Below are 25,851 nucleotides of genomic sequence, written 5' to 3'. Positions count from 1 at the left end.
TCTGTGCAGGTTGTCGTTGGCTGTCCCAGCCGAGGGAGCAGCATTGATGCTGCAGCTCCACTCAGCGGCCGGATTGAGCTGCTGCCCTGAGGTGGCACCTTCTGTGCATTGACCAGGGTGATCTGCCAGCAAAGCAGGTGTTCCAGTATCTTGTTCCTCAGTGTCACTGCAGTAGAAATCTGGGTACATGATAGATTTTTCACTTATTTTTATTTCAGGGGTGGCAGTTGTTGCATTTGTTCAGGTGTTTGGACATTAACAAGTTCCAGGTTCACCTACGATTTGTTGGATCTTATTCTATAATTAGAATAAATAACTAATCTCGCTGTTACAGTTGTAGTGTAGTCCAGTGTCGGAACCCTACACAGCAGTGTGTGTGTCTTTGTCCACGTAAATGATTGGCTTCTTGCACCACAGACCTGTGGTAACTTTGGAAGAGAAGGCAGAGGGAGGAGGCTGTGCTGGGGCTGGCCCTGCTGGTCCCCCGAGAGGTGCTCTGATGCTATCGAAGGAGATGGGGCCGACGGCTGTGTGGATGGCCCCGTGCCACTGGTTGTGTTATGTGTCGTGCCCTTGAGCTCCACCCTGGATTCACCGGGCCGTCACTTAGCACATCATCATGAGCAGACTGTGTGGGGTGACTCTTCCAGCTCCAGAATGCTAAGGTTTTCATGTGCCCAGGCTCAGAGTTTCCAGAGAATCTTCCAGCTGTCTCTGTGGCTACTCATCATGAAAATGGGGAAATGCCTCAAGGTCTGTTCACGGTGTGTGGGTACCTTTGAAACTCTGCTCCTTGGGTCGGAAGGAGAGAACGTGGGGATCCTTTAGAAGAAGGTTGGGGAATGGTTGCTGTTTCCGTTTTCCTGGGTACAAAATCTGCAGGTTCCCTCCTGGGCCTCCTAGGCACCTGCAAGTGTCAGGCGGGGCGGCAGGTGGCCCTGGAAGGGGGGTGAGCCCTGCAGCCCCTGACAGCAGAGCCCCCTCCAGTGGCCTGAGGAGAGCCCTGATTTCTGCGAGGGTTTGCCTCCAGCATTCCTGGTGTACAATACACACCCCATAAAGTGCTTCCTCATCTTCCTGAGCCCTGTGACCTTCACAATTGACGAGAAATGCGGAAGGGTTTGGGGATTTACTGAGCAGGTAGCCACGTTCTCCTATGTGATTCTTTGGTGCTGTGACTAACCTGGAAAGCCTCTCAGGGGATGTGTGATGCTCCTCTTTAATTGATATCTAATTCAGTGGGTTGAGGTCCTCTGGAAATAGAAAAAAAACCCTCTGGATTCTCTAGTCAATGGCATCAGGATGCTAATTTGGAGGGATTTATAGGCTAATGAGTGAAGAGACTGATTCTCTGTCAGCACTGCACTAAGCAGACCCCAGAACATTTGTTATTGTTGTTATGAGTAGCAGTTATTGTTTATTCATCACATATAGAATTTAGATTTGTCTACTCTACATCTGTAGCCTGGTGTCTTCCAGACCAGGTCTGGTTTGCAGAGGAAAATCATTTGAATGAAGAGACATCTGTATCTGCCACTTCCTGACCAGGCATTGTTGAGCGGGGCCAGGGTGTCTCACCTGCAACTCCTCTGGGTCTCCTGAGACATGCCTACCAGCTGTCTCAGGCGTTGCAGGCTGTGACCTGCCAGGTGGCTCTGTCTTACCTCTCAGGCCCATTCAGACCCTCATATTGTCACCATGTACCTCAGGACCAGGAACCCTCTCTCAGAAGAAAAAGCTGAGGTTTCTTCTTGGCCCTCTCTCCCTCAGAACATTTCTGAGGTGAACAGAACCAGGAGATGACTCACAGGTTATTGTTAAACCAGAAGCTGTGCGTTGGGCCTCAGTCTGTGGTTTCAGAATGTAATGTTCATTCTTAGAAAACTTTACTTATTTTTAAATAAAAGAATCCACTGGCTCGGTTGCCATTCAGCCCAGGGTAAGATGTGCACAGGGGTGGAGGTGATGAAGTTTGTGAATCCTCTATCCACCAGTCCTATGCACACTAGTCTTGTCTTAAAATAAAGGGCCTAATGAGAACCAAATTTTCAGAATCATCTATGTTGATTAGCCTCACTGAACGATTTAGTCCCATGTGCATTTATTTATTCTCTGTTCTAGTTCTTGGAGTGAGGGGAGAAGGCTCATTTTTCACTTGAAGAGTTCATAGTAGGAGAAATGGGTGTCCCTCCAATGGTTTGGCCGCGGAGTGGGCAGGGGCAAGAGAGGAGCCTCCAGAAGTCTGTGCCACGATGGGCAGATCTGGACAGTGGCTGTCCTCCTCGCCCTCTTGAGGTGGCTGAGCTGGTCTGTGAAGGCCAGATGTCAGCAAAGTGGACCTGTGGGCTGGCGGAAACCACTGAGCCGGATTTCCCTTCTGCCAGCGTGGGAAGTAGCAAGGCTGTAGCGGGGGTGGAATTGTGCAGATTCTAAGTGCCGTAGGGCCAGAGACCAAGTGGGCCCTGGAGGCCACAGGAGTCCAGCCAGGCAGGGCCTGGCCCATCAGCACTTGCCTCTGGGCTCAGAGGGGGCTCACTGTCCTGCACGATGCAAACTGTTCTTTCCTTAGAATCTAGCACATGCCCCACTTGTTTGCTTTAACCAAGGTTTCAGATGTCCTGTTAAAATGAAACATCTCCGGAAGGAAAAACATTGATGTCTTGTCACATACTTACAATCTCACGTGAACCATCACATGATCCTTCTCTTGGGAGTGTATTTTGCTGGAAGAAATCAGAGGGAGTTGGGGTGGGGATGGAGGGAAATGGGGCAGCCCGAGGGTGACACCCACCCAACTGAAGTGTTTGTGGGTAGAAGGTTATGCCCCACGTCTGGGATTTGTTTTAAAATAACAAATCTGCATGTGTGCATGTGTTTGAGGTAAGAGATGAGACCAGATTTGCCAACACTGATAATCGTTGGTGCTGGATGACGGGAACATAGGATTTCTTTCTCCTTTTCTTTGTATCTTTGTGTCTGCTTGGAAATTTCCAGTATAAATAAAAAGTTAAAAATTAATTGGCAAAAAAACAGTACATTAATGACATGTTTCTCTTAGTATTGATAAGGAAAATTTCTTGGGTCAGGTTTCTTGGATCCACCTGGTTGTATGACCATAATAATCTTTAAACTAATGGGTCTGCAGCCTGTCTTGTGTTGACTCTGCAGAGTAATGCATCAAGAGCCCCTCGCTCCATTTCGTCTTTGTGTTATTGTCTTACCTCCTGAGGCAGCTGAGAAGCCAGCGGTTTGGGCAGGCAAGCATCAAAATTGGAAAAGCACCAGCTAGTAGTTGCAGGTCCACAAATCCGGAACAAGTTCATGAGAGACGCTTTCCGTGAACTCACCTCACGTTTACTGGAGAGAGAGTCCTTCTCATGGGTATGGCTGATGCTTTCTGACCTGGAGACCGAGATGGGACGTGGTGGGGATGGTCGAGTGCGCGTTTACTGCTTGAGAAGTGACTTGTCAGAGACCGTGGGCGTGGAGAGACTGCCGGGGAAGGGACATGCTTTGTCAGCTCTCTATGTTGGAGAAAGATTGAAAGTGAGGGAAAGGTTTGAACTCAGGCGTGGGTCAGCTTTTCTTGCACAGCAAAAGAGAGTCATTTGTGAGATTTTGTGATCCTGGACAGCTCAGCTCTGCAGAGAAAGGGCCCCTGAGCCCAGCCGCGGGCCAGAAACAGTCATTCCAGGGAAAAGCGCTCAGGAAACAAGGGAGGCAGTGTCAGCGCCTGAGTGCTCTGGCCGGCAGGGCAGTGGTTCGCGTGCCTCCTGAGTAGCTTCCTGTGGAGCCTTTCTGGACAGTGGTGTGGGGTGTCAGGGGGCTCCCAAGCATGGGGGCTCAGGGCCCTGTCCCCGGGTCCAGGAGAGATGGCCCATGGAGGCCACGGATGGCTCTGTGGGCTCTGGGGTCAGGCTGGGCTTAATTTCAGGGATCCTGGTGCATGAAGGAGACACTCGGAGCTCTCTGAGAGCAGGTGGAGGGGTCTCATCTCAGCCCAGTGGGGTGCTTGGGTGGGGCTGTCTCTGCAAAGCTGGCATTTGGCTGGACCTCTGAGTAGGAATTTCCAGACCAAGAAGATGGGGGAGGAGCAGGCATGGAAGCTGAATTTCATGGTAACCACGGATTCTGTTTACGGTTACTCTCAACCCTTCCTCCGTATTTTAGGGTCTTTAGGAGCAGATATTAGGAAGACAGGGCCCAGCGGACAGCGGACCTCCACCGTGAACCCTGACAGGTCTTGCAGTTGGCCCTGGTCTCCCTGTCCTGAGCCATTCTGAGCCTGTCTGTAGGCGGTCCCAGCAAGTTCACGCTCATGAAGAAACGCCCTTCTGCCCCTAAACCCGGCTTCAGAACCTATCTCCCCACCCCTTTACCCGGTCACAGCTTTTGGCCATGTGATATCCAAATTCACATTGAAGTGACTGATTATAATTCTCCTTGAAAGAGCACTGCTTGAAGGAACAGTCCCACAAGGGGCCCCGAAATCGGAAGGTCCCCATCCGCGGAGCACCAGGCCTCCACCCCCTTGTCGGGGCTGCAAGGGCGTTGGGAGGCCGGCTGTGCATGATGCTGTGTAAAGAGACACGGCTTGTAAATCTGCAGTGAGGAGTAGGAACTAGGCACTTGGAAGACGTAGTTTTGAGATGTCGATGTTGCCGATTTTACTGGGGTGAGAATGTTGTCTCACGTGGGAAGGAAGGAGGTGACAGCCTCACCACAGTCCTGACGTTTCCCTTCTAGGAATGCCGGCTGCTTCATGGCTTTATTTTCTGAATCATAGCTGGTGGGAGTAAGGAAAGCAAATTGAACTGACTGGCGGGGTGGCTGGACGCTCAGGGTGGTGGCGCCCGGGGCTGCCCCTCTCGCAGCATCTGCTCCCAAGTCCTAGCAGTCAGTCTGTGGGGCGGCGCCCCTCCACGCACATGCCCTTACTCTGTGGTCGGCATGGGTGTCCAGTCCACCACACCGGATGTGATCAAAGACCGCTTGGGGTTAATGTCCTGAGCGCAGAGATGTGTTCTCGGACCCTCTCTGTGTCCCGAGGTCATGGTCTTGTACAACCAGAGGGGAACAGAACGAGGTCCCCTGAGTGCAGCACACTCTGTGCTCCCCGTGTGCGTCCCTTACAGCCAGCCAAGGACACGGCGCAGATGACGAGAATGAGGCCAAGCTAGTGCCCTGTTCAAGGTCAGGCAGCTGGCAAGTGGCAGCCTGAGGTTTGACCCCAGCTGTGCAGACACCAGCCCGTGCCCTGGCACTCTGGTTGAACCTCTGCTCAGGGAGCTTGGTGCCATCCCAGGGCCCGAGGGCAAGACTGTGTTTTGTTAGAAGAGCGGCCATCACCTCTGCTCGTGACCCTTCTCTCCTTGCTGCCGTCTCCCAGGACGCAGGAAGCCAGCAGATCGGGTTCTTGCTTGGGAGCTGTGGGGTGACTGTAGCCTTGACGAGTGACGCTTGCCACAAAGGGCTGCCGAAGAGCCCGACGGGGGAGATCCCACAGTTCAAAGGTGAGCCTCAGTGCTGGGCAGGGAGGATGTGCTCCGAGGCATCTGTGCCAACACACCGTCCACACACGAGGTTTCAGATAACACCCCACACGCTCTCAGCCTGCACGTGATGTGCTCTAACTGCAGGAGGCTTACAGCGCCTTAGCCATGGCCTTAGACTTGATGGAAACACCAGAGATTTGGTCTGGCTTGTGCTGTTGTGAAGCGTGCCACCAACGGGAAGGTGGCGTCACACCTGTCTTCTGGGGGATGCTTGCCTGAAAGGAATTTGTCCTTTATTTCCAAGGTTGGCCAAAGCTATTATGGTTTGTCACAGAGTCAAAACATCTCTCTAAACCTCCTCGAGATTGGTTCCCGCACATTAAGGACGCCAATAACGACACTGCATATATCGAGGTGAGTTGCTGGGTCTGGACGAGGTTGGGGAACTGAGTGGCACGCACTGCAACCCTTACACAGCTCAGGGTCAGAGGTGGATGTGGGCCCGGAGCTCTACCCACTCGGCACCTTCTCATTGCAGTACAAGACGTGCAAGGATGGGAGCGTGCTCGGGGTAACCGTGACGAGGATCGCGCTTCTGACCCACTGCCAGGCCCTCACACAGGCGTGTGGCTACACAGAAGGTATGGGCAGACCATTCCTGGGGGACCCTGACCCCAGACCCCAGCCCTGTGAGATGAGTGTTGTTCCCACTAGTCACTCGGAGAGTCGTGCGGCTCCACCGAAGGTCTGTGTGTTGGATTGTTTAGTTGGCGTCTTAGTCTGCTCTGGCAGCCAAAACAGACGCCACAGACTGGGGCTTAAACAACAGATGTTGACGTCTCACAGTCTGGAGGCTGAAGTCTGAAATCCGGTGCCAGAGGGTTGGTTCCTGGGAGACCCCCTTCCAGACCTGCGGACGGCACCTTCCGGCTGTGTCTTCATACGGCCTCTCCTCTGTGTGCAGAGGGAGCTCTGGTGTGTCTTCCTCTTCTTATAAGGACACCGTTCCTATTGGTTCAGGCCCCACCCTATGACTTCATCTAACTTTAATTATCTCCTTAGAGCCCCATCTCCAGGCACATTTATACTTGGTGTTAGGGCTTCAACGTAGGAATTTGGGAGAAAACAGTACAGGCCATAACAGATAGTTGACACCATTGATGTGTATTCATTCCTGGCTGCACAGTGGAACCTCTTTGGGAGCTTTAAAAAAGTGCCCATGCTACAGTGCACACCCCTCCCCGCAACTGACTTGGATTCTGGGGCTGCATTTCACAAAGAGTTGGTTTCCATGATGTGCTTTCTTTGCCCTGTTTGGGGTCGTCCTGGAGGCACAGAGTTAGGGTCACCGGAGGTAACCACTGTTGACAGCGCTGATGGGCTCATGGAAGGAAGGATCAGACCCCACATACCCACAGCTCCCTCTGCTGGAGTGTCTGCCATCAGGTCCCCGCACTGGCCACGTCGCAGGCACCCGCCACACTGGAGTCTCTTCCCAGTACCCAAGCGTCAGTCACGATCCATGGATGAGACACTTTTCTCTTTTTGCTGTTCTCATTTGCTTTCTCTCTCTCCCCATCCTTCTGGCAGTCTCCCTTTTTAAGAACAGTTCACTTGTCTCGTGGAGATGTTCCACTGATGTTTGGTCCCTGGACAGATTTCCCAGACATTTTCACACATGGAGACACACTGCCTCTAATGATCACCACCCTGTTTGTCACTGTTTTCAGTTTTAGTTCTAGTTTTTCTCACAACCTCATGACCTGTATTCCTTGCCCTAATTTCCTAAAGGTCCAGGGCCATCACTCTTGCAGGGATTGGGGAAGATAGATACATATTTGCTTCCTGATTCTCCACTTTTAAAAATCTTGCATAAGATAGAATACAGGCTGTGTATTTTAAATGTCCCTTTTTGAAAGGGGGTGAGGCACTCGGTACTGAAGCTTTGGCGAGCATTCTAGTGGCAGGTTTGCTGGAAATCGCCTCCTCCTGCAAGTACACAGCATTTCCCTCTCTTGGGAGAACATGTGATGGAAATGAAAAGAATCTTTTAAGAAAGAAAAAGGCAGGGAGAGGGAAAACAAATATTGGGTTGGCCAAATAGTTCATTAAAACCCAAACGAACTTTTTGGCCAACCCAGTATATAAAAGGAGAAGGAGTAAGGTGTTTTAAGTGCTGTGAAGAGCTATTGCTGTTAAGTTATGTGTCAGAATACTCATCTAGAAACACTTCCCAGGCAGGCCAGCATTTTAAATGGGTCTGATTGGAGGCTGCAGCATTTCTGTAAAGACAGTGAAATGATGTTTTTCTAAGACTCATTACTTCCCACTGATGTGATACTGGATTTTTTTTGTCCTTTGGTCTGTGACCATCTTTCATTAAAATCTTTGACTCTTTTTATTTGTATAGCTGAAACAATTGTGAATGTGTTGGATTTCAAGAAAGACGTTGGGCTTTGGCACGGAATCCTAACAGTAAGTGAGACGCCCCTTGCTCTGCAGTGTCCTGTTTAACTTTTAATGTGCTCAGTGTTGGGATTAGAATGATGATCTGTGTACACAGCGGCTTGGATAAGCCCCTTCCTCCCACATTATAAAGAAAAGTTACCATTTTTAGAAGTCTTAAGTTAATGTAACTTCTAGGAGCTCAGCAAACCAGTGGGTCAGTAGCTGCTTGCCTGCATCATGGGCCCACGCTCTGAGGCTGCGGCTGCGAGAGAGAGCGGCCTTTTTAGGCTCAGGGAAGTTCAGGATCTTTCTTCCCACGGTTGGCATTTCAGATTGTGCAGAAACGTTGATGTCTTGCATTTGGGTCACTTTGCCCATACATCTGATTTGGCTACAGAATTCTTGTTTTATCTTTCTGTGAATCATTGTTTAATGAACGTTTTGGGAATTATGCTGCAGGGGGAAAAGTACTTTGAGATTTCCCCTTGGCCAAAAATTCAACACGAGTTGCAGAGAATGTATGTCTCATTTTTGTTAGTGCCACTTGAGAAGTGATGACCATTCAAAGCTGTAGGCACTTTTAATAGAGGGATAACCTTATTATTAAGATACGCTTAGCACTTAAGAAGTATGTGTAGCATCACTGCTTAGAATCTCCCTATGTCTGTTTCATATGTGATGATTTCCATCACCTGTTTTTCTTTTTAAGTTTCTTATGCTGAAACTTTATATCTTTTTAGAAGCAAAAAATTCTAGTAGTTTTACATGAGTGATAGGAACATAACTATAAAAAGAGGGATTTGTTATTTCTTGATAAACCAGAATTTATGCAGACATCATATAGACAAAGATTTGGGGCTCTGGCACAGCCAGCTTCCTTCTGTTACCGTCCGGACACTAGTCGGTGAGACAGAAACACAGCCCCACACGCATTCCCCGTGGCCTGTTGGTCTCATGGGAAGAGCACAGCCTCAGAGAACCCAGGTTGGACGTTGGTCCTTCCTTCTGTAGCTTGTGACTCTGGGCATGTCACCTGCTCCTGTGCCCAAGAATCGTCTCTTGCCTGAGTCACTGCACCTCGGTTTTCCTATCTGTCCAATGGGGATGTTGACCGTGTGAGAACCACGTGGCTTAATGTTCAGTGAGTGCCTGGCCCATCTACTTGCTTGATGACCGTTGCCATCAGAGTTTTCTCGTGACAATCTTGCTTTCAAGAGCTCTGTGATAGATCTTGTTGACGTGGTCACCCGCCTGCTTACTGATGCTCTGGATTACTGCCTCCGGAATTGGCGGTTTCTGAGTCTGTCTCTGGCTTCCACCTTCTAGAGCGAGACAGGTCTCTGGCTAGGCAGCACGCACTCTTCCAAGGCATCTTATCTTCTTTATGGTGAAAGATGCTCCCACCCCCAGTATGGAATGGGGGGCAAGCGCGAGGTGAGTGCTAGCGGTGAGCAGGCTCACCCGTGCGGGGGAGGGTGCACGTGCTCATCTTCCTGCAGAGCTTCTGAGCTAGACCGGCGCTCTGCAGAGTGGCTGTGCCCTCTCTCTCCACCTCCACCCACAGCGGGGGCAGAGCCGACCAGGGGGGATCTTGTCCAGTGCTCCCCATGTTGTGGTCCCTTCCTGCCGGGTCTGCGCGTGCAGCCACTCAGGTGTATGAGTCCCAGCTGCAATGTGTGAGGACTGACCATTTACTTAAAAAGTTAGTTTTTGTCATCCGTTTTAAAGAAAGAAAGCTTTTATGGGTCCTGGTCTACATGAGCCAGGGTAGATGGAAGAGTGAGGGGGTTAAGACAACTTTCCACTGCTCCTTGGATTTCAGTGTAACATTTAATAAAGGAAATTAATTTTGTGAATAAAAATGAGTAGAATACACCAGAGAGAATTAAGCTTCAAGACTGAAAGGCCAATAAAAAAATGATCATTCAACTTAAGTTTTTATAAGAAAAGGATTTAGACTTAGATTCTTTTTTTTTTTAATATCTTTATTGGAGTATAATTGCTTTACAATGGTGTGTTAGTTTCTGCTGTATAACAGAGTGAATCAGCTATACATATACATACATCCCCATATCTCCTCCCTCTTGCATCTCCCTCCCACCCTCCTTATCCCACCCCTCTGGGTGGACACAGAGCACTGAGCTGATCTCCCTGTGCTATGCGGCTGCTTCTCACTAGCTAGCTGTTTTACATTTGGTAGTGTATATATGTCCATGCCACTTTCTCACTTCATCCCAGCTCACCCTTCCCCCTCCCCGTGTCCTCAAGTCCAGTCTCTATGTCTGCATCTTTATTCCTGTCCTGCCCATAGGTTCTTCAGAACCTTTTTTTTTTTTTTTTTTTTAGATTCCATGTATATGTGTTAGTATACGGTATTTGTTTTTCTCTTTCTGACTTACTTCACTCTGTATGACAGTGTCTAGGTCCATCTACCTCACTACAGATAACTCAATTTCGTTTCTTTTTATGGCTGAGTAATATTCCATTGTATATATGTGCCACATCTTCTTTATCCATTCATCTGTTGATGGACATTTAGGTTGCTTCCATTGGACTTAGATTCTTTCATTGTATCAGTAGAAGTAGGAGTCGGGAGGACTAGACAAGCTTTGAGAAGTCGCCTCCACTCCCACAGCCTCTTAAAGGATCATCCCCAGTGAGATGCCCATGTGGTCCCCACTCCCCCGCCAGGGAGCCCCTGGCAGCAGGGTGAGCCCCACATGGAGCCCTCCCCCGCTCACTGCCCAGTGTCATGCTTTCAGAGCGTCATGAACATGATGCACGTGATCAGCATCCCGTACTCGCTGATGAAGGTGAACCCGCTGTCCTGGATTCAGAAGGTCTGCCAGTACAAAGGTGCGTTGCGGAGGCTGCCCCTTTAATGTCACGCCATCCAGCGGCACAGGCGGTGACTCACTTCCCCCCTGCTTCTCCTTCAGCAAAAGTGGCCTGTGTCAAATCCAGGGACATGCACTGGGCATTGGTGGCGCACAGGGATCAGAGAGACATCAACCTCTCCTCTCTCCGGATGCTGATAGTGGCCGACGGCGCAAATCCCTGTAAGTGAAGGCACCAGGCAGGCAGGAGGGGGCCTCATTCTCCAGGTTTCATTCTCTGGGGTTTGATTTTTCCCTTTTCTAGTCTTTACCTTAGTGAAGAAGTGGTCTTAAGATAATAGCCAAACAGTATTACTTAGCGTAGCCTACGGGCTCCAGGGCCTGAAGGTCCAGACACAGCCCTGGGGTTGAGTCCTAGCCCTTCCACTTCCTGATTCTGAAGAGAACATAACTTACTTGTTAAAATTCTTCTCCTTTTTTTAGCTGCAAGATGGTACCCAGTCATCAGATTTTATGAGGATTAAATGAAGCAATCCCTGTGTACAGTTCCTTGGGATATAATAAGCACTCAAGAAATATTAACTATTATTATTTTATGGTCCATAGTAGTTTTATTGATCAGGAAATTTGATTTGTCATTTTTAATGGAATTTTATTATCAAATCCTGTAGCAGAAATTACCTAGGTAAAATAAATTAGCAGTTCCACAGAATACTATTAATATACCTTGAGAAATATTTCAGTCAGTTGAAACAAAAACCCAGCTAGCTTGTTTTTTATGAGAAGAATATATAAGCGAGAAGCAAAGTGAATGAATAAAGTGAACTGAATGAACAATGTATGTATGTTGTATATGTTGTATACAGAAACATACAATGTATGTTTCTGACCACATTTGTAAACTCTGCAGCATATATATTTGTAAATTAAAGCAGTATATACTTTCTTAAAGAACATCTGATATGCAAAAGTGGACTTGCAAACAGGTGATTTTGTATTAGTTTTATAAATGATTCTTCCATTTACAAAATAACTCCATAAATACACAGTTTTAGCTTTCTGTCTCTAAGTATGTTTTATTTCGTGTCACACCAGTGTGCTGTGTTGTAGCAGTGGATGACAGAGCTTTCGGTGCACAAAGTGCATGAGTTCTGCTCTTCTTACTGAAAGGTTGGGATTCGCAAAAATACTCATGAAAAGATTGCCCTTAAAAGAGACACCTTCTGATGCTTTTAGGAGTTTGTTAATGTGAAATGTTTAATACACAGTTGGTTTTACCCATAACTCTGCAGAGTAATATGTCTTGCAGGAAGCAAGGTAAAGTTGTATTAGGCACTAGTTTAGCTGTTAGGTTCCTAGTAATTATACCTTGATCTCATCACTCATATTAATATAGAGAAATGTTTTCTTCATTTAGTTGGGTTTAGATTTACTCATTTCTTGGAACATGCATGTTGAAAATGGTAGAACATGTCTCAGAAAAGTTATTAAAGTTAAGTTCTTCAGTCAGCAAAAAGGTTTTAAGTATAGAAGTTGCATTTTTTAAATTCTCGAGTTCTGTGTTTGAGAATAATATTATCTTTCATTGTAACACGAGTGATAAGTTATATATTAAATGAAGTATTTTTCCATGCTGCCTAACTCCACATGTGCCTAAATCCTAACTTCAAAAGCATTTTATATTATGGGATACTTTTAATTGTTCACATTGCTTCGCCTGTCTGATTATCATCCCCCCTTTCCCTCTAGGGTCTATTTCTTCCTGTGACGCGTTTCTCAACGTCTTCCAAAGTAAAGGTCTACGCCAGGAGGTCATCTGTCCGTGCGCCAGCTCACCAGAGGCTCTCACTGTGGCCATCAGGAGGTACTGCTGTGTTAACACAAGTGGGCAGCCTGGGGAGGGGTCTCATTCAGCAGCTAACAGAGACCCGGAGCCATCGCAGTTCATCTTAGTGTGATAATAAAAACAGGACCCAGCTTTTCCAGATGAGGTTTTATTCTTGTGTATTCTAGAATGGATTCTCTTAAATACTCTAGATTCGTTAGTTAGAAACTCACTTTTCACTCTGGAGGTTCACTGTAATTCCCGAGTGAGTGGAAGTCTGTCCACAGGCACGTTGAGCAGTGAACCTTGTCCTGGCAGGTTATGCACATTTTCATTTGCTTGTATTAGGCTCAGGTTTAACTTGAGGGTAGAACAGAGTAAATGTTGGATGAAACGAAATTTTTGTGGCCACCCCTGTGCCCTTGGACATGCGGGTTTTATGTCATCTTCATTTTCTGCAATACTGCACATACTGCACTTTAAAAACTGGTCTTCTGAGCTTTTGAGCAGCTCAGCAGCACATCAGAGGGCTCTGGGGCCTGGAGTCTCCCGCTGTGTGGGGCTGGGCTTCTGGGGCTCTTGCTAAGGCCAGCAAGCACAGTGAGTGCCCTTGGTCCTAGGTCACTCCTGCATCACTGCCTGCTTCAGAGCCATTGGGGCCTGTCAGGGACAGGCCGTGGTTACGGCTCATAAGAGCTCACCCTGCCCAGGGTGATAAGGGCTAGAGCAGCCTGTCTGACCGTCAGCAGCTCCCAGTTATCCACACTAACCTGAGAAAGGAGGGTTTGCATCACCCAGACGTTTGCAGCCTATACATGACTAATTCGCCAACATCTTTGGGTTCCGTCTCTAAGTATGTTTTATTTCGTCTCACACCAGTGTGCTCTGTTGTAGCAGAGGATGACAGAGCTTTCGGTGCACAAAGTGCATGAATTCTCTTTTTACTGAAAGGTTGGGATTTGCAAAAATATTCATGAAAAGATTGCCCTTAAAAGAGACACCTTCAGATGCTTTTAGGAGTTTGTTAATGTGAAATTAACCAGGCCACCTGACTAACAGGTTGAGAAATTGAAAATCTTTAAAGTATCAGAGGCAACTTTTTTAAAATAAATAAATAAATAAATAAATTTATTTATTTATTTATTTTTGTCTGTGTTGGGTCTTCGTTGTTGCGCACAGACTTTCTCTAGTTGCGGCGAGCAGGGGCTACTCTTCGGTGCAGTGCGTGGGCTTCTCATTTCAGTGGCTTCTTTTGTTGCGAAGCATGGGCTCTAGGAGCGAGGGCTTCGGTAGTTGTGGAATGTGGGCTTGGTAGTTGTGGCACGCTGGCTCAGTAATTGTGGCTCGTGGGCTCTAGAGCGCAGGCTCAGTAGTTGTGGTGCACAGGCTTAGTTGCTCCGCGGCATGTGGGATCTTCCTGGACCAGGGCCCAAACCTGTGTCCCCTGCATTGGCAGGTGGATTCTTAACCACTGCACAACCAGGGAAGTCCCCAGAAGCCACTTTTAATTTTGAGTGAACCAGAAATTAAAAGTCTGTAACATAATTTAAATTGATGAGGAAATATGGCACCATTAACCAGAATCCAGTCTTCATTTTTTAAAGGATGGCATTGTGTTCCCCAAAAGAGAAGGTTTGCAACAAATAATCTTCTGACATTTGTGTCCGACCTTGGAGTACAAAACACATCAGGATTGCAGTAGCAGATTTGCCATCACGTTGTCCTGCAGAAATCAGTATTCAAGTATGTGTCTAATTTGACTCTAAGGGGGACTCAGCCTCCGGAAGCATGGTGGGGCCAGGAGTCCCAGTTTGAGCCCCGCCCGCTGGCGGCTGGCCATGCGATCCTGGGCACATTCCTTCTCTCCAGGGCCTCGGTTTCTTCCACCAAGAAACAAGGGGCTTGGACTCAGTAATCTCTCAATTTCCTTCTACCTGTAAATTTTTAAGATTCCACAGTTCTGTGAAATAGTACCATTGCCACAGATGATTCACAGAATGAATGATTCATTCATGTAGACTTGTTATGATCAAGTGATTTGCTCATTTGCTTTTCCTAAAAGTGTATTCTCTGTGCCTTTAAGATATGTTGTATAGATTATGCCAGAGTTGATTGGCAGAGGGTGAAGGGATGAGCAAAGGAGTTTTTTTTTTGAAGGTGACATGAAAAAAAATGGTATTTAATTTGTTCAAATTCAGATTTTTGTTGTTTGATTTACATTCTTATAAGGTACATAAGAACATACTCAATAGAGCTGACCATAACCTGCTACTCCATAGAGCTGTAGTTCCCAGCCAAGGCAATTTAGAAGTGCAGGCAAGACCTCATTTTAACACAGCCTCCTGACTGACGTCTGAGAATGTCATTAGAATTAAATGCCGCTTATTTAAATTTAAAAGTAGGACTTGAGAATTGGCATTTCTTACAGCTTTAGACAAAAAAAGAAAAAATGATGTTAATAGGCGCTGCCTCACATCTGACTCTTATATCTAGCTGATATAAGTGCAGTCCACGCTGTTAACAGTGTATACAAAAAGCTTTCAAACTTGTAAAAACTATCTTCATATAGGAGTAACCATTTATAACATTGTATCAGTTATATTTTCCTAATAAGTTTTTTAACCTTTAAGTTATTTTTTAGGGACAAGGATACTCATAGGGAGGACAAATGAAGAAAAAGTAGGCTTCTTAGTTTCAAACGGTGGACAAGTGAATTATTCTTCTTACAGAAAAAAAAAGATCTTTTACATCTTCTTCATGATCTTCCAGTTGTGGCTGCTGTTATTCAGTTTGTCAGGTTATGTGCCATTATCAAGAAGCCAATACTGTCAGCTCATTAGCATCAAATAAGCTAATAAATAGTTTGAGGTCTCCATTAGTTTACGGAATGTTATCCCTGCCCTTCAGTAATAAATGATGTGCATGAATTGAATGAGACCCAACATCAGGTCTTATTTTCTTCAAATAAATTTTCTTCGTTAAGAGGACTTTATCTGTGGGCCAAAGTAATGAATGGAATTTTTATTGTCTAGTGGTAAAGCTCTTATTTTCAGAGAAAAAGTAAGATGCATATAATGAATGCACTTAAATGTAGTCAACCTAGAGCTTTAGTGCTAGAAGGATGTTCATCTGGTTTCATTTTATACAAGAAGAAAAAGAGGTGCTTTTCTAGTCTAATAAATAGTTCCAAACAGACAAAATATAGACAATAGGAGATTCAGAGCTTTGGCAATTTGTGGTTTATATAAGCAGGGTATTGACAAGTTTCAGTAGAAAGCCCTCCAGAAAGCAAGGTAAACCTGAGGTCTTCAGCCTCTTCTCAGACCAGCACATGTGCCTCTGCTATGTGGATCAGCAGGCAGGAAGAAGCAAAGGATTTTTCATTGTTTCTTTAAACATGTTTAAAAATCTTTTATAAAAATCTTTCTTTAAAAAGATTAAAAGTTTATTAGCAAAACTAGGCAAATTAACCAGGAAATAAACCCATGCACCTTTGGTCAATTAATCTATGACAGAGGAGGCAAGCATATACAATGGAGAAAAGACAGTCTCTTCAATAAGTGGTGCTGGGAAAACTGGACAGCTACATGTAAAAGAATGAAATTAGAACATTCTCTAACACCATATACAAAAATAAACTCAAAATGGATTAAAGACCTAAATGTAAGACCAGATACTATAAAACTCCTAGAGGAAAACATGGGTAGAACATTCTTTGATATAAATTGCAGCAATATCTTTTTGGATCCGTCTCCTAGAATAATGGAAATAGAAACAAAAATAAGCAAATGGGACCTAATTAAAACTTAAAAGCTTTGGCATAGCAAAGGAAGCCATAAACAAGACAAAAAGACAACCTACTGACTGGGAGAAAATATTTGCAAATGATGCAACCGACAAGGGATTAATTTCCAAAATAAACAAACATCTCATACAGCTCAATATCAAAAAAATGAACAACCCAATCAAAAAATGGGCAGAAGACCTAAATAGACACTTCTCCGAAGAAGGCATACAGATGGCCAACAGGCACGTGAAAAGATGCTCAACATCGCTGATTATTAGAGAATGCAATCCAAAACTACAAGGAAGTATCACCTCATACTGGTCAGAATGGCCATCATCAAAAAGTCTACAAATAATAAATGCTGGAGAGAGTGTGGAGAAAAGGTAACCCTCCTACACTGTTGCTGGGAATGTAAATTGGTGCAGCCACTCCAGAGAACAGTATGGAGGTTCCTTAAGAAACTAAAAATAGAATTAATCCCACTCCTGGACATATATCTGGAAAAGACAGAAACTCTTAACTTGAAAAGATTCGTGCACCCCAATGTTCATTGCAGCACTATTTATAATAACCAAGACATGAAAGCAGCCTAAGTGTCGATTGACAGATGAATGGATAAAGAAGATGTGGTACATATATACAGTGGAATACTACTCGACCATAAAAAAAGAATGAAGTAATGCCATTTGCAGCAACACGGATGGACCTAGAGATTATCATACTAAGTGGAGTAAGTCAGAGAAAGACAAATATCATATGATATCACTTATATGTGGAATCTTTAAAAATGATAAAAATGAACTTATTTACAAAACAGAAACAGACTCACAGACATAGAAAACAAATTTACTGTTACCAAAGGGGAAGGGGATGGAGGAGGGATAAATCAGGATTTGGGGATTAACAGATACATACTACATAAAATAAACAGCAAAACCTACTGTACAGCACAGGGAACTATATTCAGTATCTTGTAATAACCTAAAATGGAAAAGAATCTGGAAAAGAATAGGGGTGTGTGTGTGTGTGTGTGTGTGTGTGTGTGTGTCTGTATTTATATCTCTGAATCACTTTGCTGTACACCGGAAACTAACACGATATTGTAAATCAACTATACTTCAATTAAAAAAAAGAAAAAAATCCAGATTTCTAAAGCAGAGACGTTGAGTTGTGATCACTCACTTCATAAAAAGGATTATTCACTTTTGGGGAGACATACCAGCATTCTTTCCAACTTTGTTTCTTTTTAATTTGAAGGCCCAGTTGGCTTTATTAAGCAATTCATGAATTGGGCTGCATCCCATCTAGCAAGTGGAAAGACACTCCTAGGGGTTGTATAAAATGGAAGGTTTCTGTAGGCAGGAGGTGGGTAGGGTAAGAAGGTATTAGCAAAAGAAGGAATTGTTTCAGTGTGGTATGTTTCGTTCCTTTCTCCTTATTCTCCTGTCTGTTACAGGTTTTTGGTTTGTGGTTGCCATGAGGTTCATATATTTCAACCTGTGTATATACGCATCTGTTTTAAGTTGATGGTCACTTAAGTTTGAGCACATTCTAAAAGCACTCCATTTTTACTCGCCCCCATTTTGTTTTTGATGTCATATTTTACATTTTTTTAATTTTTAGTGTTGCTGAACTATTTATTGTGGATGTAGATGATTTTACTACTTTTGTCTTTGAATCTTCCTACTACCTTCACAGGTGGTTGATCCATTACCTTTGCTGTATGTTTGCCTTTACCAATGAGATTTTTCCTTTCATAATTTTTTGTTTCTAGTTAGCTTTGTGGGTACAGTCTTCTTGGTTCTGAGTGTTTCCTTTTAGCACTCAGAATATATCTTTCCAGACCCCTGGGCTGCAGAGTTTCTGCTGACAAGTCAGCTGATAGTCTATATGGGTTCCCGTGCATGTAAATAGTTGCTTTTTTGTTTCTGATTTTAAGATTCTCTCTTTATCTTTAACCTTTGCCATTTTAATTATAATGTGTCTTGATGTGGGTCTCTTTGAATTCATCTTGACACCCTCTGTGCTTCCTGGACTAGGATGTCTGTTTCCTTTCCCAAATTAGGGAAGTTCTCATCCATTACTTCTTCAGCTAGGTATTCTGTCTCTTCTCCTTCTGGGACCCCATAGTGTGAATGTTCATGTGCTTGATGTTGTCCCAGAGGCCCCTTAAACCATCTTCATGTTTTTTCTTTCTTTTTTCTTTTTGCTGTTCCTATCGGATGATTTCTACTACCCAGTTTTCCAGATGACTGATCCATTCCTCATCCTCTGATCTGCTTTTGGGTCCCTCTAGTGTTTTTTTGACTTCTGTTATTTTTCAGTTCTGTTTGGTTCTTTTTATATTTTCTGTGTCTTTATCGAAATTCCCACTGAGTTCCTCCATTCTTCTCCTGAGTTTAGTGAGCATCTTCATGACCATTAGTTTGAGCTCTGTCTGGTAAGTTGCTTATCTCTGCTTCATGTAGTTCTTTTTCTGAGGTTTTGTCTTGTTCTTTTGTGGCTTTGGCCAGGTGATGTCGTGTCCTAGAGGTGCCCTGTGGTTCTGGAGACCTGGCGCCTGCAGGCAGCACACATCTGCCTGGAGTGCCTCAGGAAGTGGTACTTCACTTCGCTGCAGTAAAATGAACAGAGCATCACTGATGACTGGCCCAAAACAGCCGGCGAATTCCCAAATGCAGAGATTCTCACAGTGGTTAATACTCCAATGTGCTACCCACCAACCCATTTTGGTTTTTGTTGTGACTTGAAATGACAAACTTCATGCTCACCATATCCAATAGGAGAGAGGTCCTAGGGGCAGAGTTCAGGGTGCATTTCAAGGCCAGCAAGTGCTTGCCAAGTGTTCGCCGTGGTGTTGTTTACCTTGAGTTTGTCCAGAGCTGTGTACATTTGAAAGAGTGCTTTTCAGTCTTCTCATCTTGATTTTCACAACCACCTTATCTGATAGAAAAGGCAGATTGTAGACTTACTTTCTAATGGACCAGTTAGCCTCTGAGACACTCTGGTTCTTCACCTGTAAATGAGGCCGTGGATACCTGTGCCTCCTACCTGTGTCTGACACACCAGACCCTGGTGCCCACACCCACGTCTGCTCCAGGCTGTGTGTAACCACTGTCCCTCCTGCTGCTCCCCCCGCCCACCCACCCCAAGGCTTCACATCTGTCCACTGTCCATGAGAAGTTCAGGTTAGACCCAGGGGCATGCAAAGACAGAGGGCTGGTCTTCATCTTTTAGATCTTGGCCACTGTTTGTGGACTCAGTTCTCCTTTCACATGGGAAGGAGAGTGGGGGACAGAGTGGTCACGATTTTTAGTTTAAGCATCCACCCCCGTGATCATCCTCTCTTACTTACCGTTCAGTGGAGCCATGTGTAAACATACCCCACACCTCCCTCCGGCCTCCAGCCTTGTTCTCACATCCCATCTGATTCACCAGGGAACATCCAAGCCCAGCTGTTTCTCCTGCCTCCTCACGGGGGTTCCCAGCCTTCTTTCTGCCTGCTCTCCTTCCTGACCAGAGCCTGCAGGAACCACAAGGCCATGCAGTCTGGCCACACCCCCTCTTGGCCCCTTCTCCCACTGCCCCATCCTCCCTCCCCGCAACCAGACCTCCTGGTCTCTGCTGCCCGCTGTACCTGGTGTGCCCCCAGGGTAGCATGGCCAGAGCTCTGTCTTTGCTCACCTCTGCGAGGCCTGCCCTGACCACCCCCCCAAGAGTGAACGCGCCCCTCCCACGCTTGTGTGACTCATTGTGATGCCCTCTCTCAGCATTTGCCACTTTCTCATGTGCTGTGTGATTTACTGGTGTATTATTGTTTATTCTCTGTCTCTGTCTGGTTAATAGTTGGTGCTTAGTATATTATTTTGTTAATAGATGAATGAAAGAAAAATTAAAAATATGTAAAGTGAGAAGTAAAAGTCCCTTGCCAGACACTTACGATGACCCTTCATAATTTACCAGCAGCAAGTGCTGTGAAGAGTTGAGCCTTTTCCCGCATGTCTGTGTACAGGATGTGCACACCCACCTAATCAGGAAAATGCTACCTTGCAGTTTTACCTGATAGTAGTCATGTGGGGTTTTGTTTGCTTTCATTTTACTTGATGATCTAGGTGCAGCTAATAGCCTAAAGTTACGGTATCATAATCTGGTCTCCTGAGAAAACAGCACCAGCAGAAAGCTGTGTCCTTACCCTCCACGGCCCCCATGAGGCTGGTCATAAGAAAGGCTGAGACGAGGGAGGAAGGGGGGGAGGAGGGGAAAGGAGTGGGAGAAAGAAGGAGGAAGTTGAGGGGGAGGGAGAGAGATGGGGAGAAGGCGTGGACGCAGGTGGGGTCTGGGTAGCAGTCTGAGGCGGTCAGGGTGATGTTCTAATGGCAGGGAAAGAAGGGGCTTCATCCGTTCCACAGGAGCAAGCTCTGGACCCCAGAGTTTGTGCAGGAAACTTGCTTCTGCCCAGGCGCCCCAGAGCCATGTGTGGTCTTTATGTGTTGCATGCACAGCCGTGGAGAGTCAGGAGTTGAGTAGAACACAGACATAAATAAACGTAGGAGGACATGGGTTCTGCCACCTCACTTTATGCACTGAGCACATACGGTAAAATCGCCCCTGGCCCGCGTGCACAGCTCTCGGGCTCCAGTCATCTGACTTCCAAAGCCCCTCCCCAGAGCAGCCCGCCCTGGTTGGCTGGGGTGTCTTCTCAGACCACCAGTTTTGTGATTGGCGTCTCTCAGGTTCCTGAGTAAACCGAGGGACAGGGGTGAAAAGATGAAAAAAAGGTACAATTTTAGTCTTCTAAGTAGAAATAGGAATAATGGTGTGATCAAAATTTAAATAGCCCCCTGGTCACTTCTTATTTCATGTTCCGTTCCCTCGCCTTGATCATGTTTCTCAGTCTCACCGAGATGGTTGTCATCTTTTTATCTCGTTATTATGCACGTGCTGCACGTTGGAGCTACTGAGTGCTGGTTGTGCAGAGCATGGCCTCTGCACCCGGCTGTTGCTCTCAGGCTCTGCGTGGAGGTGAAGCGGGTGTCAAGGGCTCTGTTTCAGGGGTGAATATCTTTAGGAGAAAAACACATGCTAGACTCCTGTTTAGAACCTGTTTCTTTCATTGCCCTTGCTTCTTACGTGCTTACATCATTTTCAAGCAAACTTGATGAAAACACTCACACTTACATTTTTGTGAACGTCCTCCTCTGCGGGCTGTTCTCTGTGACCTGTGAATAGAGGGCAGATTCGCCGTTCCTGGTGTTCATGTACACAACTGTGTCTCCAGAAAGGTTGGAAAAAGCCTTGCTTTTGGAAAATGAGCCTGTGTGTTTACACCCATTTTGTAATACTTTGTGCTTATTTTCTTCCTAAAACTTGAAGTGAGCTTTCCACACATAAGAAGTCAGAGGCCAGGTTATTAAGTAAAAATAGCTTTGATCCATTCTATTCAAGCCGTTTTGACTCGGGGTCCAGGAGGCCTAGTCATTGCTCCTGTGGATTTTGGTGTGAGGACAAAACGGACGCTGTCTTAAGTGTTATAAAGTCAGCTTGGGAAGCACTGCAGTCCTCACTTTGTCTGCTACTCAAAGGATGATCTTTAAAGGAAAAAGGAAAAAAACAAAACATGAGTGGTTGGCTGCCACGTCACCCTATTTTGTTGCTGATCCCTTCACTCAAATGGGATTGGGGGCTGATGTTTTCCTTTGTACTGTCATCTGAGCATTTGTGTCCTGTGCTTGAATAACCTTCCCAGGACAGCTTGTTCTGCCCTGCGTTGAAGAAGAGATTGAACTTGCGGTAAGGAGCTGGGAGCAGATGATTGCCCGCCTGGCTTTTATCCACTTAAGTAGAAAATGACACTCAGTTGTTGCCTATGGTCCTCAGTGAAGAAAAATTGCAGATGCATCTCCACTGCTCAGATTTACAGGGCCTTGGCCCTTCTGAACACGTATCACTCTGTGATTCTCTTCTGTTATAATGTTTGTAAATCTGCAAGCTGAGTTGTTATAAGAGAGCTGCATAGGCAGTCGGTGGGTTTGGGTGGAAGCCCGCAGTGCCGTGCAGGGCCAGCCTTCTCGAGCTGGTCTGAGCTGGTCCTGCCAGAGTGGACGCCGGGCCTGGTGGGTTGGCGCCCGAGGCCATGGCCATTAAGTATCTTGATGTCACTCTTCTTGAAGACAACGGAACACCTCTCACCTACATGAAAGGGAATGTGGAAGGCTCTGGGGTGCACAGAGATCATGGTCATCTTAGGCCTCCAGCTTGAAAACGGGCAGGACGTGCAGGTGCCCTGGAGAGCTGGCAACAGGAGCCCGGCTGAGGTCTGGGCCCCCAGGTGTGCTGCCCAGGCTATGTCTGACACCAAGACTCGCCCCATCAGCGTTCCCCTCAGGAAGGATGCTTCCCAGGAGGAAACAAAGGTCAGCCCAGGAAATGAGTGGGGCTTATGCAGGATGTTTGAGTCAGAGAACTTGATGGAACAAGGACAGGAGACGTACCTGTCTTCACATGTGTCCGTCTTGGTGAGTGTCCGTCGCCATGCATGTCTGAGTGCACGTGTGTCTGTCTTCATGCATATGTTGTCTTCTTGTGTGCCTGAATTTACATGTGTTTGTCTTCCTGTGTGCCCTTGTTCACGCATATCTAAAGTGTCCACCTGCACACGTGTCCACCGGGTGATGACAAGAAGCCACGCTTCTCTCTGAAGTCTGCCCTGGCTTCCTGTGGGAGGCTTATTTTTACCCAGGTATTTAAAATCTGCTTCCATCTTTTTAAAATTGTCATCGTCCAGGTAAATGTTTTGTATTTTCTTTTTCTCTGACGATTAGTTGTAGAATAAAAACTATTGGAGAAATATGGATTCGTGATGCCTAAACTCATCAGTACAATTACAAAACTGGGGGGTTTCTCCTTGGTCACTGTCTGATTATGTCTCTGTCTCTAGAATATAGATGATAGAGTCCATTTTTTAAAATCTACATTGTGATAATGTTGATTGAACTAAAAAAAAACTTTATGTAGCCCTTTTAACTGCAAGGTATTATTTCAATACCTTGACACTTCGGTGATAAAAAGGTAATAATTATATAACACAGTAATTAAAACAGTAATTCCAAAGAATGGTGAAGATACCCCCTTGCCACCATAAATATTTTCCACTTTGAAAACATCTAACCCAGAAATTAGAAAGCTGGGTAAAAACCACGGGCGAAGACACCGAATATGGCACTGTACTCAGCATATAGCACCCATCTGACCCTGAATTTGACGGTTTCTGACAGGGGCAAACCAACCAGTGATCCAGAGTGAAAAAACAGTTAACAGAGCCTATGAATTGAAGTGGGGTTTTCAAGAATGTTTTTGACTGCCCAAAAAAGTCAGAGTTTGGAGAGCCATAATCTTATTTTTAAAACACAAGAAGATAAAAATGTGTTGTTTGTCATTTTATCTAAAAATTTAGATAAAATTTTAAAACTTCTCAAACACAAAATAGTTTGGAGATGATAATCATCTAAATTAAAATGACTTAATGAAGTAGCAGTAAAGAGCAGAGTAACCGTGTTATCTTGTCCTGACCACGTGTGTTTGAGTCTGTTCTGCTGTGTTTGGTGTTGGGCTGAATTGTGCACAGAAGTTTGCCGTGGTGGAGACTGAGATGCACAGAGAGTGGACTCTGGGAAGCAGCCTCCCGGACTTGCAGGCCGTCTCCCTGCTGGTTCTGACTGACGGCCCTCTGACGTGGAAAAGTAGCCAGGACAAATGGAAAACACAGCTTGTAAACAATTTGTATGGTGCGATCCCTTTTCTGGCTGGGAGAAAATTAAGCCTCTCTAAATAGTATATTTAGCAGGAAAAAAATCTGAGAACTGCATACTTACTGGGTAGGTGAGGATGTGATATAGGGAAAACATTCCTTTCTATGTTATATAGCTCTTAAAATGGGTTTTTTTTTTTAATGCTTTCATCAGAGAAAAGGGAGAACATTACATTAAAGGAACTCATAACTTGGGGAGTACTGTGTTTCAACCTTGTATCTTTGTTGTCCTGCCTGTCCGAGGGCCTGGAGGATGGCGGTGGCACTAAAGAGGTGTAGTTACCCTGTTGAATCCTGGCAGCGGAAATACTCGTAACCCTTGTTGCTGACTTGACCCCACTTACTTGGCATCGATGCACATTTGAGTCTCGCCAGCTGTTTGCAAACTGCTGATGTGTTCATTACGTGTATAGGAGCTCTTTCTTCAGGTGTTGGCAGAAGCATGATCAGCTCAAGGCACATTGAGCGTGTTACAGAGGCTGGAAATGGCATGACAAGTGGACAGTGGGTGCAAACTGCCCGACTGAAGGCCATCCCCGTCAGCTCGTTCTTTGCGAGGCCGAGCGCTGAGCTGACTCCCCTCTTCCTTGGCTTCAGCTTGGTCTTTTCCCCTTTCGCCACCACAGCAGTGTCGGCCGTTCCTAGCTGTGTGCTTTCTCAGAGTGTGAAGACCAGTTCTGCATAGTCCTGAGATGGCCGGGACGATTCCTCCTGTAATTCGTGTTCTCTGTGAGACACAAGCACACCGTTCACCTTGGAATTGAACCTGAAAGTTGACACACGGGTCTGTGGCTCTCTTGGCCATTATTTAATCTACTGTTTTTGATCATGAAAGTGGATGTTCTGAAATTCCTAGGAATTTTGCTTGTTGGGATTGGTTTTTCCTCCCTCACCTAGTTTATCTCCTTGGACTTTTTATTTCCTAGGAAGGTGTTAATGGAGAAAAAGATCATCTGACTTGGTTAATAATCCTGGAAATACAAATTGAAACAACAATGAGGAATGCATTTTACTCACCATATTGGGAACAGTTATAAGGTTGGTGATCAGTGTCGGCACGAGTGTGTGGAAACGGGTAAGGCTGAGGGCAGCTTAGCACCGAGGTGGAAGGCACGGGTGTTCTGAAGCCATTCTGAGCATGCTGCCTGGCCAGCCCCACCGCTGTTGCCTTGGCGGTGCCCTTCCTGCCTTTGAGTGGGGGACAGTTGTGTCTGTCCCACAGGGTCGCTGTAAAGAGATTAGTTAACACTCGTAACACTCGTAAACGTCCACGGTGCAATAGACATGTCTAGTGAGTGAAAAAGTAATGATACTCATCCACTCTTAGTGGGATTGCAAAATGACCTAGTCTTTTGGGAAGGTATTTAGGCTTTATTAAAATTTTAAATGTATATGCTCTTTAATTCCTCCTTCCCCTTTCTAGATATGTGTCTTACAGAAATATTTCCAAATGCATACAAATGAAATGAAATAAAATAAACATATATTCATATTACTGAACACCATCTAATAATTAAAACAAGTCAATTCATTGGTGTGTCCAGTACGCATACTATATATGTTCACATGCACACACTCCTGTGGGAAGATCTGCAAGGTATTTGGTGACAAAAGCAAGTTGCAGAAGAATGTGCATGTTGCAGTTCTGCTTC

General features: G+C 45.7%; 1 protein-coding gene across 7 annotated transcripts in view; it reads left to right on the top strand.

Moving 5' to 3' along the window:
* Window positions 1-25,851, top strand: part of DIP2C (disco interacting protein 2 homolog C) — a 364,119-nt gene that overhangs the window by 255,840 nt on the left and 82,428 nt on the right. For all 7 annotated transcript variants that reach the window (XM_082442364.1, XM_082442363.1, XM_082442368.1 and 4 more), the window contains 7 exons: window positions 5,390-5,513; window positions 5,800-5,909; window positions 6,034-6,136; window positions 7,906-7,970; window positions 10,706-10,799; window positions 10,883-11,002; window positions 12,530-12,644. In XM_082442364.1, the coding sequence (XP_082298490.1) occupies window positions 5,390-5,513; window positions 5,800-5,909; window positions 6,034-6,136; window positions 7,906-7,970; window positions 10,706-10,799; window positions 10,883-11,002; window positions 12,530-12,644 (731 nt within the window). The remainder of the gene's footprint in view (window positions 1-5,389; window positions 5,514-5,799; window positions 5,910-6,033; window positions 6,137-7,905; window positions 7,971-10,705; window positions 10,800-10,882; window positions 11,003-12,529; window positions 12,645-25,851) is intronic.

The sequence above is a fragment of the Balaenoptera physalus genome (genome assembly GCF_965194825.1).
Source record: "Balaenoptera physalus genome assembly, chromosome: 2".
Classification (NCBI taxonomy): domain Eukaryota; kingdom Metazoa; phylum Chordata; class Mammalia; order Artiodactyla; family Balaenopteridae; genus Balaenoptera; species Balaenoptera physalus.
This window is presented reverse-complemented; position numbering and strand designations above follow the sequence as displayed.